The sequence below is a fragment of the Podarcis filfolensis genome, assembly GCF_964270895.1.
Source record: "Podarcis filfolensis genome assembly, chromosome: 5".
Classification (NCBI taxonomy): domain Eukaryota; kingdom Metazoa; phylum Chordata; class Lepidosauria; order Squamata; family Lacertidae; genus Podarcis; species Podarcis filfolensis.
In genome coordinates, this window is record NC_139608.1 from 76,652,817 (window position 1) to 76,666,192 (window position 13,376).

Below are 13,376 nucleotides of genomic sequence, written 5' to 3' on the forward strand. Positions count from 1 at the left end.
TCCAGTGTGGATTAAGCATGCTTAGGGCCAAATGCATGCTGACAGATTGTTGAAAGGGAAAACCTGACAGTCTGATGGGAGGGGGAATGACATGGAGCTGCCAGAAGAGCAGGACTGAGGATGAGTCACATAAAAAGGATAGAAAGAACAATCCCATTCTCTGGATAGGCCACACCCTGGTTACAACTGAGAAGCAATCTTTAAATGTCGACAGGAATAAAGAAAGATGTTAATGTAGCCGGGGATTGGGCACCGGTGCATACACACACCTACACACCCATACACCCACACCCATCTGAATGAGGACTGAGCATGCTCAGTGGACATGGAATGCTGACTGATTGCTGGACACAAGATATGAGAAAACTGGTATGTGCGGGATAACCAGTCTCATATAACCAAGATGATTAAGTCTAATAAATGCACAAAGGGGTTGAGACCAGAGAGTAAGCTGTCCTGCCAGGCTTAGCCTAGGTCACTTCATCTCCCTTTGAGAGAAAAAAGGCAACCAATACTATTGTTCCCTTTCAGTCTACACATGAATTTTGGTATGTGAGGATCTCTGAGCTGCTACCACCAGCTCAACTGCATGGTTCTCACAAACCAATAATTTAGAATTTTTCACCACTTTTCATCTAAGCTAAGTTTTACTGCCTGTGCAACTTCTGAAGCATGGGAACCTGATCTTTGAGTTTGTAAATAAACCAATTTTTAACATGCCAAACGTGTGGTCTTTTCCTAAGCTGGGGGAAGAGGGAAGATTTGGAACTCACAAGGGCATATTTAAAAGGTCTAGCAGCCTGAATTTCCATGCTTTGCTTTGCTGCATATTTTGTGACTTTAAATCTCTGCTGGGGTTCTCTTACCAAAGAGAACTTGCCCCAAACTTGGATATTAGCATCCAGGAATTCTGCATTCTCTATATATTTCTCCCTTGCACCAACAGTATGTGTGTAGAATAGAATGAAATGGCTGGAACCCTGAACAGAAGCACTCCACACTAACATTTTCTATTTTCTTCTTCTTCTTTGTTTAATCAGGAGTTTCTTAAAATTGGAATAAAATTGTAGGATATGAAGAGTTACAATGCAGAAAGCCCGTATGAATCAGAGCATATGGAAATAGGAGCAGCTCATGCTCAATGGACAATTTTAAGATATTAGTTTATTTTATAAGAAGGTAAGTCAGATAGCAAACCTCTCTTAAAAACAATGAATTTAGCACTATTTGTGCTCAGCCATTCCCTCTCCCCCAACCCCCATCTTTGCAAACTCCTTTCTGTCTTCTGATGTAATGTCCATGCCACCACTCTGGCGATTCAGCTCCTGTCTAGTCAGTGATCTCAACACTGTCTTGAAAGATTCACCCTGTCTGGAGGGAGAGTCATAATTCAGACTCCCTATTAGCTTAGATGTAAGCCTGCAATGCAATGGATGACAGACTGTGCCAGTTATGCTTGGTGGCTTTATGATATTGAATGAACTGTCAGCTTCAAACATTTCACTGTAGGGCAGGGGCTAGCTGTGAGCTACAGTCCTGACACTGAGAGCTAACTGTATTCCACCATGAGCCAGGGCTTCACTTACTGCAGCGTGTAATGTGCTAAGGAGAGTAGAGGTAACCCCGGGCTTTCCCCAGGTACCATTTAAAGTATAAAGGATCCAAAATGGATAGTGTGATTTATTTAACATTTTCACAAGACACATCTTATATTGTTAAGAGTACAGCCCTCCAATCCTATCTACTTGCATTTCCATTAAATGCAGTACAGATAAGAACGTCTTGCTCATTTTATCCTTCCACTGCCTCTGTCTCATCCATAATATGGCCCTTATTATTTGCATAGGTCAAAGAAAACAATATTAGAGGTATAGTCTCTTAGGTTCAGTCTGAGGAACTGGGACTACTTTATGGTGTACTGCACCTAAAGCAGTCTGCTTAGCTCCCTGGGATGAACCTGGCTATAAAGATTCCATGACTGGCTTCTCATCATAAGCATCAAGAATGAGCGCACACCTTTGATACGTATACAGTGGTACCTCAGGTTACAAATGCCTCAGGTTACAAACTCCGCTAACCTGGAAGTTACCTAGAGTTGAGAACTTTGCCCCAGGATGAGAATGGAAATTGTGTACCGGCAGTGCAGCGGCAGCAAGAGGCCCCATTAGCGAAAACACGCCTCTTGTTAAGAACAGTTTCAGGTTAAGAACGGACCTCCGGAACGAATTAAGTTTGTAACTAGAGGTACCACTGTAAATGACTAGAAGCTGTGTCCCTGCTCGCTTCGTTCACCAACCCCACTGCCATTTTTTTCCAAATTAACCCCACCTCTCCCCATTTGAATTGACTTGGACCCTGTGATCATAATCTGAGGCCCTTTGTGTGCCTCCTCCATGAGAGGTCAAGGATGGCAACACAAGAACACGACTCTTCTGCTGTGGCACCCTGTTTGTGGAATACCCTCCCCTGGCAGGCTCACCTGGTGCCTTCATTATGTATCTTTGGGCACCAGCTGAAAAGGTTTCTCTATAACCAGGCCTTTGGCTGATTAACATTCTATATGGCCTTTAAATGTGTTTGTGGGAGGGAGACTATTGGTTTTTGTTTTATTATGTATTTTGTGTTCTCATTTTGTATTTTTATGTTGTGAACTGCCCTGTGATATTTGGATGAAGGGCAGTATTCAAATCTTCTTCTTCTTCATAATAATAAAATAATAATAATAATATAAAGAGCAAATAAAATACAATAAAAACAATAAAAACATGAATATTGAATGTGTATCTGCTGTGGGCCACCTGAATGAAGCTGAAGGACCACTGGTAGTCCATGGGCACCATTTGGGAACCTCTGAACTATGCTATTGATGGGACAACTTTCCATTGCTATGCCTATGCTTTACTTTTTATTTATAATTCTTTATTAAGTGGTTGTTCCAGTGCCATTGCTGTAAAGTAAAAGACAATAAAGCAGGCAGGAAGGGGAGGCAAAAGAGAAATGGGGAAGTGAGTTATCAGGGTTACTGATTAGGACAATCCATTCATAAATGGGTTAATCAAAACTTTAGTTGATTAAATTACTAATAAAACAAATTCAAAACTGCAGCCCCGATTTTTCCCCTCCACACAACCCTAACTTTGTTTATACAGAAGCAAGTCCTATTTAATTCAGTAGGGCGTACTTTCAGGTAAGTGGGGTTAGGACTGCACTCTTATTGCATGCCAGCGCCATCAAACACAGCACAGAAAAAGCAGAGCTATGAAATGGTCACTGCCAATAAAGTAAAAAAGTAGTGGTGCTTAGTGTGTTACTATAAATGACCCCCTGCCATTCAGTCAATCTGTCTTTTTAATGGAGTCAATATCTAAGCTGTGAGTTGTCTGAAGACCTAGGGTACCTTACATTAACAATGAAAGCTGATGTGGGAGGAAGGTGTTAAAAATAAATTACAAGTCCTCTACCCATACAACAGGTTCTGAAAGTAGTTTCAAAGCATTCCATTAAAAACAGATACGGTGCATGGAACAAAAGTAAACAGAAGAAGCTGTTTTGTTCTTGCAGAATAGCCCAGTAGGGGCATTACCTCTAAAGAGAACTTTAGCTTTGAGGCACAACATGGTGCTGATTAGTGCAAATAAACCTCTAAGTGAGGCACCTTTTCAGCAATTGCAATCAGACACTGCCACTGGGGCTTCGAAAGCTTCATTAGCAAAAAAACCCCAAACCCCCCAACCCCCCCACCTTTCTAAAGTGATAGTCTCTTTTCAAATACCAAAGGACTTCAGTTGATCAAGAACACTTTTCACAGTGAAGTACTTGGTTGTTCATATTTGGTTGTTTTCTTGAAATGAAAAAGCTCAGAAAGGTAATAATGTACATTAAAAAAACAAAAAACAAAACAGGGCTACTCCTCCTCGAATATTGGAGGAAACACATCAAACAAAGACTTTGGAATAAAAGCAGAAATCTTTTTAAAAGAAGAGAGTACTGCATGGCTTTTTTAAAGGAAAAAAAGCTTGTTCAATAGCCTTCAGAAGAACACTGAAAAAGAAAAGAACATGAGGTTTCCTCTCTCTGTGTAAGTGCTGTTTAAAATTAGGGTCTTTTCACTAAAGATGCAATACAATTCCCATTGATTACAGTACAGGAATCTGAGCTCTGAATTCTTTTTTGTTTATCTTATGTACCTATCCTAGACATTTAAATCAGTAAGCTTGCTTAATATCAGTTCCTTTTCTAATTTCTTGGGAGAAAATATTACATAGTTTCCCCGGCAACACCAAAGGATTACAAATCACTTGTTAATCTTATTTAGCTTGAATTTTAATAATGAATGAATGAACTCCCATGAATTGGTCACTCTGCCTAAATTATGAATGAAGTAAATGAGGTAATATACCAAACACAATTTCCTGTCCTCTATCAAGGCATTGAGATATGCCTGATCAGAAAATTAGACTTGGTGTGATTAGTGTTCTGGTCAGCAAGGAGTGGAACAGATAGCAAAGGGTTAACTCATGATGCTTTCCCAACAATCTGCTTCTCTTAGTTTAGAGCCTTCAGAAAAAAAAGTAGAAAGGTCCAGTCATTAGCTTTCACACATTCCATTTGGATATCTGTTCTTTTCATTCATCTGCTAGGCACTCAAGGGGACAAAGCATTGTTTTGGTTCCTCCATCCTCTGTCACTTCTCCCATACTGGGCATATGAGCAGGTGTTTCTGTAACTGTGCATGCACACCTTTTAAAAATATATTTCTCCCCATTGGAAGTGAACTTCTGCAACATAGGCTGATGTCACAATCTGAAACACCTTGTTCCACCTCCTCTGCCACCTCAGGGGAGAAAGTTGCAAGCACAAATTTGGTTGGCTACCAAAGCCAGACAACATTTGTGAATATGCGCTTACGTAGGTTGTCTCTGTCTCTGTCTGATTGTCATAGTTGCCCTTGAGGTCCAAGGTTCTTCCCCTTGACAGTACCTCATTTTATTAGTATATTTTGCTTGAATGTGTTTTATCTGTCTTGAGTGATGGGATGGACTAAAAAGGGAAAGGAATTAATACAAATGAAGTTCTCATACTAGAGTTTGAAGTGTCCTGCATTTTTCTAATGCAACCTCTGCCTCACCTTGCCAAAACTGAATTGATGTGGAGACTACATAGGATAAACGGAGTAGGATGGTAGAGTATATATAGAAAGAAAGCATATTAAATTTATCCAAAATTCTTCTGTCTATGGACCTATCAATGTTTAGTATAATATGAACTAATGTAAGGCAGACTTCCCCGGGTTGCTGCCCTGCATGTATTTTAGACTACAACTTCTACCTTCCAGATGCATGGATGAAAATTGTAATTCAAAATATCTGGAAGGCACCATGTTAGGGAAAGACTTGATTTAAGCACATATGAGTATAATCCTATGTCCAAATAGACATTCCCTGTTAAAAAGTATTTATAACTTAAATATAGTGGTGATGTTATTAAAAACAAAAGCTGTGGAGAAAACCTAGAGGATCGGGGAGGGGGGGGAAATTGTCATAGAAATTCCTTGTTCTCATGAAACACCTGTCAGTTGCTGCCCTTTGCAATTTGGTTCCTTGTGAGATGATGATCTGAGCCCAAGAGGGATTCAAAATTTACAATTAATACCTTCTCGCTCTAATGGGCCTAAACGGGATTAGGACAGAGCAAGGCCCTTAGCAACTGGGGTGTGTGTGATGGGGCTTTTGAAGCAATGGAAAGTGATGTGTACGACAATAGAATGGCACTTGAAAAAGGCTTTTGGTGAGTGTTGCTAAAACATTTTTTGAAAAATCTGAGTAAGAAATGTGGAGGCATAAACATGTAAATTTATATGAATATCGGAGACTGCATCAGGCCAGCACGCAAAAATGTAAAATAAGATAATATAACATGACCATAGTTAAGCGTGAGAATGTATGTAAAATAATTACATTGGCCCCAAATTGGTGCTGATGATAAAACACACATCCTGTCATTGTAAAATGAAGAAAGATTCTTTTTCCTAAAGTTTCAGACTAATGGCAAAGCAATCAAAGGTGCATGCCCTGCTTTGGGGCTGAGAAAGGGCAAGCAAAAGGTAATCAGTTACCATACTAGTTTCCAACACGCAGTATAATATTGTTACACGCCACCCCAATCTCCAAGGGATATGAGATTCGAGGGGTCCCAGTGCTTATATAGCGTTCGTATATCCTTTAGGAAATGAGGCACAACGGAGACTATGGTGTCTTTATGATATATGGACTATTTACACACATATGCAACCTCAGCCTACGATGAAGGCTCCACAGCAGCCTTGGATTTAAAAAGGCACTAGCCATGGCTCAGCTTCTCTCCAGCATGCCGCGTTTTACACACTGCAACTATTTTCCTCCAGCCCACATAACCCCTAACTGCAACCATAAGCTCTCCACTCTCCTGGTCTTTGCTAACTATTTCAGAACTCAGGGAGGGGTTCTACACATTTGCTGACTGGTATAGTCTTCGCTTTGTTGATGGCCCATTTCCCTGTCTTTGTTCTCTGTTTGTTAGTCATCTCTCACGGGAAACTGAGCCCAGCTATTAAGAGTCCGGCTTCCAGTTTAACTCTCTAAACAGTGATAAAATTCTAACACTTACTAAATCCAGCAATTAACGATGCTTGGTACCCACAAACTCTGACACCCATAAACTTACAATATTATTATATAACAAGGGAAACATCTAAGTTTGTTAACAGAGGGGATAAGCAGGGTGGATTTGATTTAAATCAAATTGATTTAAATCACTAGTCAGTAAGACTTGATTTAAATCACTAGTCAGTAAGACTTGATTTAAATCACTAGTCAGTAAGACTTGATTTAAATCATTTTTTTTTTATAGGAAGACTCATTCTTGCTGGTATAATCTTAATATTTACAACCAGATGAAGGTTTCATTTTTTTGAATAATACATTTTCAGAGTAATTTTTACAGTTATATCAAAAATTACTGATTTGGTTATACTATTAGAAATACATTGACAAATAATTATGAAATTATTGTGAGGTTTAATAACTTAACTGTTTATATTTTGACAACTTTTCTGCTGTACTTTATTGAAGGAGAAAAACAATAATTTCCTTAATTACAATTTAAACAATTTATTAAACTAAAACAATAACATTATAGCATATGTATCCATGTTTGTTAACCAATGTAGTTAAATGATTTTTTTTAAAAGAAAACCTTAGACTGTGTTTTAGCACACATGAAAAACTTAAAACAAATCCTTATTTCCTGATGAATAGCCTTTGGTTTATAATGTAACTTAAATAGAAAACTATATTTAGAAAGACTTTTCCTCCAAAAGCATTTTATTTTAAAAATCCGATTTAAATTAAAAAAAATCTGATTAAATTTTAAAAATCTGATTGAAATCAAAAGAATTTGATATTTTTTTTTAATCATTGATTTTTATCCACTCTGGTGATTCAATGGGAGGTTCTCAAAGTATGAAAGAAAATTAAAGTGTCAATATTAGCCTCCCCCAGCCTGGTGTGCTCCAGAAGCTTTGGGTTATAATTACTAGTCAGCATGGTTCGTGCTGGTGGGAGTTGATGAGAGTTGTAGTCCAAAACATCTGCAGGGCATAAGGTTAGGGAAGCCTGGTCTAAAAATAGCTTTAACTGCAACTGGGTGTTTCTTCAATGTCTCTCTTCCAGCCACTTGAAGGGAAATAACGTGAAGGGACCCACACAGTCCTTCCCCAATTCCCTTGTTAATATGAACACTGCCAGTGTATGGGGAAGATCAAAGTGTTTCAGGAGAGGGGAACAACCTAGCCTTGTTGCCATAATATTTTAATTTGTGGCGAAATGTTTTCTGACAGTTTATGTTAAAATAGGGGGTGGGGTGGGGTTAAATTCATTGGAATAACACTCCATGTGGATTTAACCTCAGGGTTTTTCTCCACTTGGGATTATTCTGTTCTTCTGCACCTGGATCATCCAATGAAAGCCAGGCTCAGAGCCAGTAAGCAAATGGATGCATGAATAAGCAGGCCAAAAACTGTAAACAGATTTTGAGAAGCACTACTTTAAGTATTATTATTAAAGCACTTTAAAAAATATCTTCTGTTTTGCTTTTATTGTGTTGTGACCTGCACTGTTATCACAAATGACAAGAAGTGGGATATAAACTGCATAGATAAATAAAATAAGTAAATTATAAGAATTGATCAAATAGTGGGATTTCAGTTGTTGTTCTACATACTCACACAGGTCATAGTGGTGGAACAACACAGAACACAATGGAAAATAAAGAGAGAACTAGAAGCAGCCAAACTCCCCAAACATTAAAATGATCCAGGCTGAACAACCCTTCAAACCTATCAAGAAATATTTTAAGGCACTGAAAAATGAAAAAATATGTCATATTAATGACACTGTTCAGTTAGAAGTTCTCCCTCATAGAAAACTAAATGAAGAACTGGAACATCTCAGTCAGTTTGGCAAATGAATGAGGCTATCTCATGAGTTTCACCAATAATAGTGGCACAAAATCAAAGCACAAGGCAAAATCTGGATTAGGGTGGATATGGTAGTACTCAGTGAAAGTCATAAAACTCAACAAGCAGAAGTCCAAAAAAAACACACATTGGACCAAGGCTAATGTGAGTTCTGTGGGCTAATCTGCTCATGGAATTTCTTATATGTATCTTTTCATCCACCATCCTACACTGAGTGAATGCTCATATGATAAGTATATGACAAGAGTGATCCGTCATCCTTTTAAAGACAACCAGTGATTACTTCAGGCATTCCCACTTCTAGAATAAGCTACCAGTCATGATGTTACAAATAAAGGAGAAGCATATGTCAACCTCCCCCCACCTCAATCTTGAAGTTCTTCCTTATATAAAAGCTGTTACAGATACTAATAATGGGCATCTAGATGATTATTAGGACTATACAGAGTAGCAAGGTCTCCTGTGTAACCTTCAACATCTGAGGCACAAGCATTTCTCTGGTAATTTACCAACGTTATGAACACATTGCCACAGAGAATGGCCTCGTTGTGGGCATTCCCTAAGGAGATAACCCCATATGCCCACAATCTCCCCCCTTTTCTTTTCATTGAAAACCTGTTAATGTCAACTGCGACAATGATCCACTTTTTCAAATTTGCTTCATTTACAGGTGGTAAGGTTCAAACGTCAAGAATTAATTGTTGTTGTTGTTTAGTCGTTTAGTCGTGTCCGACTCTTCGAGACCCCATGGACCAGAGCACGCCAGGCACTTCTGTCCTCCACTGCCTCCCGCAGTTTGGTCAGACTCATGTTTGTAGCTTCGAGAACACTGTCTAACCATCTCGTCCTCTGTCGTCCCCTTCTCCTTGTGCCCTCAATCTTTCCCAACATCAGGGTCTTTTCCAGGGAGTCTTCTCTTCTCATGAGGTGGCCAAAGTATTGGAGCCTCAGCTTCACGATCTGTCCTTCCAGTGAGCACTCAGGGCTGATTTCCTTAAGAATGGATACGTTTGATCTTCTTGCAGTCCATGGGACTCTCAAGAGTCTCCTCCAGCGCCATAATTCAAAAGCATCAATTCTTCGGCGATCAGCCTTCTTTATGGTCCAGCTCTCGCTTCCATACATAAGAATTAATTAGACACTAGTAAATTATGTTGAGAAATTTGGACAGAATTGAACTTGCTGGCTATCCAAGGCTTCAGTCATAAGTGTCTATTATTTGTGAGAATCCTGAAGCACAGACACAATACTAGGTAACCTTGCTGAAAATGCAAACTGCTCTGAAACATTTATGCCAACACATTTCACCAGTTCAGGGTCTATATTTGTTATATTTTTTTTCCTTTTAGAAGCATACATATTCCTCATTACAAATTAAATTCCAATAGGATAGTCTATGCACTACTCAGATAAGCAACATTCCATGTGGTTTGTTCAAAGATAAAATTAAAGTGAAATATATTGAATTTGCATGTTTTTATATGTGGTCTTGACACATTCACTCCAAATCAAATGAAAGCTTATATTGGTAAATTGCACTGTAAGGCTGTGTACAAACTATACCTTTAAAGCGCATTCAAAGTACATTTTGATAAGAGGGCTCTGAAGTTTCACAAGTGCTAGGGGGAAGTCCCCAAGGACTCCACATTGGTGACCCCAGTGTTTAATTAGAATACAAAGCTTTCACACCTGCTTCCTCTTAAAATTTCTTTGTCATTATATAGATAGTTTGACCCTGGTAAAGCCATTTTAGCTACACACTTGCTCTACTGAATGAATTGCAGCACTTTCACTCTGTTTGTTCCTTTCTAGGTCAGGCGAATTTCTGCTTTGATTCCCACGGCATTGTAACCTCAACAAAAATTGTGATACATGTTGATATTTATGCCACAGAAAGTGACAATCTTAATCAGTTCTACAGATCAGACCTTGGTTGGCTGTTGCTCTGCTGCTCCATGAAGCACAGCAAAAATAGCAACAGACATAATCAAAGCAAATTTGCAGCCTGGAAGAAAACATAAGCAAAAAAGGTATGATAGGAAACTAAAGAAATAACTCAGTTCATGTTGCAATGTTGTGCTTGTGTCATTTAGCTATATATTCCAGCAGAGAATGGAGGGATAAAATTATTTCTTATAAATAGGGATTTTCAGATGTTACCAGTCATGTTGTCAAGGTCTAAGATACTTTCCTTTTATTCTATTTCAAATGCTGATCATAGATGGAAAGATACAAAAATAAAATTCAAGAGTATCTGGATTTTCTTGATGAAATAATACATGTATATTATTATCAACAGGCTTTAATAAATTACATCTTTGAATTTAGCCTCTGGGTCTGCTCATCCTAAACCTATGTCCGGCTGCATGGGTAAATTATGAATAAAGGTACTGAAATGAGACTTCCATCATTGGAGGTTTTTAGGCAGTGGTTGGATGGCCATCTGCCATGGATGCTTTAGTTGAGATTCCTGCATTACAGGGGGTTGACTCTTGGGGCCCCTTTCAACTCTAAAATTCTATTATTCTATGCAACAGCGGCAGCAGAACTAGAAAGGGATCAATAAAGCGGGTGTTTGAAAATACCAAGGCTGCAACCTGAAACAAACTGAAAGCTAGGAATAATTCTACAAATTCTGGATCACCAGGCCTCCAAGATCACAAAATGGTGAGCAAGCTTTTAAGGCCACCCCAACTACATAACTGGAATGTAATTGAAATTAATAAGATTTTGGAATGCAGAGATAAAGAAAATCATCAAACCATCAATTCTAGCATGCCAGAACTATTAATCATGCTGGATGTTAAGCAAAGCGGTGGGGCGGGATGGAGATCTGGCTTAATACTGCAGCCATAAAAATATTGGGTTTGTTTTTTTAATTAGAAACACCAGGGACAGAATAATTGCCACACACAGGAAAAACAAGGATATAGTTTAAGTGCCTCGCTTGTTGTTTTATAAATCATTTAATGTGTCAACATGAATGGAAGTTATTAATATTGCAGTTGTTGTATAAGGGATTATTATTTTGACCGGAATGCAATTGAAATTAGTGAGATTTTGGAACGCAGAAATAAAGAAAATCATCAAACCATCAATTCTAGCTCACGGGGTGGGGCACCTAAATTATATAATTTGGCATTTTAACGATTGGTATTAGTAATTGTATTATAATTTGGCATTGTTACAATGAAGCTATTATTGGAATGTAATTGAAAATTAATAAAAATTATTTTTAAAAAGGAGTTTCAAAGAAACACGTGGAGCCTGCGCTTGTAAAAATAAATAAATAAACCAATCCTTTTTGTTTGCATAGTGACGCACCTATTGGGGCTGTGCTTTTTTCCTTCTGGGGGTACTCAAGGGCACGCAGCATGACCGAAACCATTTTTCTTTTTCTTTTCTAGAAACACTAGCTCAAAACGTGGCACTTACTGTAACAACTTCACGGTGAGTATTTACCAGCACCCCCCCTCCCAGCCCCCAGAAAGGCAGGAAACAACCTCGAGGAACTGAAGCGCACCGACTTTTCCGTAGTCTCGGCAGAAGAGGTAGGAAAAACGGGGGAAACCCATGGAGCCGTCGGAGGCGTCGAGGACGAAAAAAAGAGGCCCTCTATGTATCCCTCGGAAGCGTGGAAGCGGCAGTGTGAACTCCCGCGCGGTGGCGGGCCAGTTCACACGTTCCTCCGCTCCCGCGGGCGGGCGGGCGGGCTGGCGCGTGCGCATGCCGACGCGGGTTCCCCCTCCTCGCTCCAGCACCGCCCCGCGCGCGGACAGCGAATTCCCGCCGCCAGGCCCCGCCCCCGCCGCGTTTACCTCAGCGCGGGCGACGGAGGAGGAGGAGGCGGGCCTCTTGTTCTCCTCAGCGAGCATCCCTCGGCGAGCGGCGGGCTCGCGCGCCTCACGTGACACAACAGGTATCTCCCTCTCTCTTTCTGCGCTCCCCCCCTTCTCCGTTCGGAGGGGAGGGGAATTAAACGAGGTCTGTCCCCTTCTCTGGTGGGGGGGATGGAGGAGGAGGAACCACGGGTTTCTATGGTAACGGAGCGACATCCCCTCCCCCCCCCGCTTCACACACGCCGCTTCCTCCTCCTCCTCCTCCTCTTCAGGCCTTGGCCGGTCGCCAGGAGGATCATAAGGCAACGGCAGAAAGCGGGGGGGGGGGAGGGAGAGCAGCAGGGATCCGTGGGGGGGGGGAAAGAGAAATAAAGGGGGCGAGGGGGAACTGAGGGGGTTGGATGAAAGGGAGAGAGAAGGTGAATGGGAAGGGGGTTGGATGAGGATGAATGGGGGAGAGGGATGGGATGATCTTCCCTTTCACAGCTGCTTAATCAGCAAATTTTTTTGGGGGGGGTCTCTAAGCAAAGGACTTCTTGATGGTTCCCTAACATTTACTTGGAGGCATCTTTCCTCTGTAGTGATAATTGGGAGGGGAAGGCCTAGTTGCCTTGGCAGATGTGTCCTTCAATTTGACCCAACGGGGAGGGCGGACGTGGAAGCGGAAGATGGATTTGAAATCAATCAATCAAACTGCTGTTTTAATTGTGTCACTGAGGGCTGGGGTTCTATGGGTGCAGGTTAGGGTTGCTGGGCTGCTTCCGTGCAGGCCGAACCGGTTGGTGGCATGTAAGGAGGCAGTGTTGATGATGATGGACTTTGGTAGACGTGGTCCAGCCAGGCATGAAACCTAAATGGATGGGGTCATCTCTGCTTTAAAAGGTACATAAATTTTCAGCTAACGTAACCTGGCTGCCGCTTGTGTATCTGGCTGAACGATTCAGGACCTTGCGTTTCATCTCCGCTTCATCGGATATCTCTGTGAACTCGCCAGCACATTACTAAGAAGAAAAGTGATAAAT

General features: G+C 40.6%; 1 protein-coding gene across 3 annotated transcripts in view; it reads left to right on the forward strand.

Moving 5' to 3' along the window:
• The first annotated feature begins 12,218 nt into the window (after nt 1–12,218).
• The window catches only part of OGDHL (oxoglutarate dehydrogenase L), a 68,399-nt gene continuing 67,241 nt past the window's right edge, over nt 12,219–13,376 (forward strand). The window contains exon 1 of one of the 3 annotated variants that reach the window (XM_083614622.1): nt 12,219–12,434. Coding sequence is in view for 1 of the 3 variants with exons in the window: in XM_083614620.1 (XP_083470746.1) it covers nt 12,553–12,656 (104 nt within the window). In the remaining 2 variants the exon portion in view is untranslated. Of the gene's footprint in view, nt 12,435–12,480; nt 12,500–12,530; nt 12,657–13,376 lie in introns of those variants that run through there. The other 2 variants (XM_083614624.1, XM_083614620.1) reach the window with 2 other exon arrangements.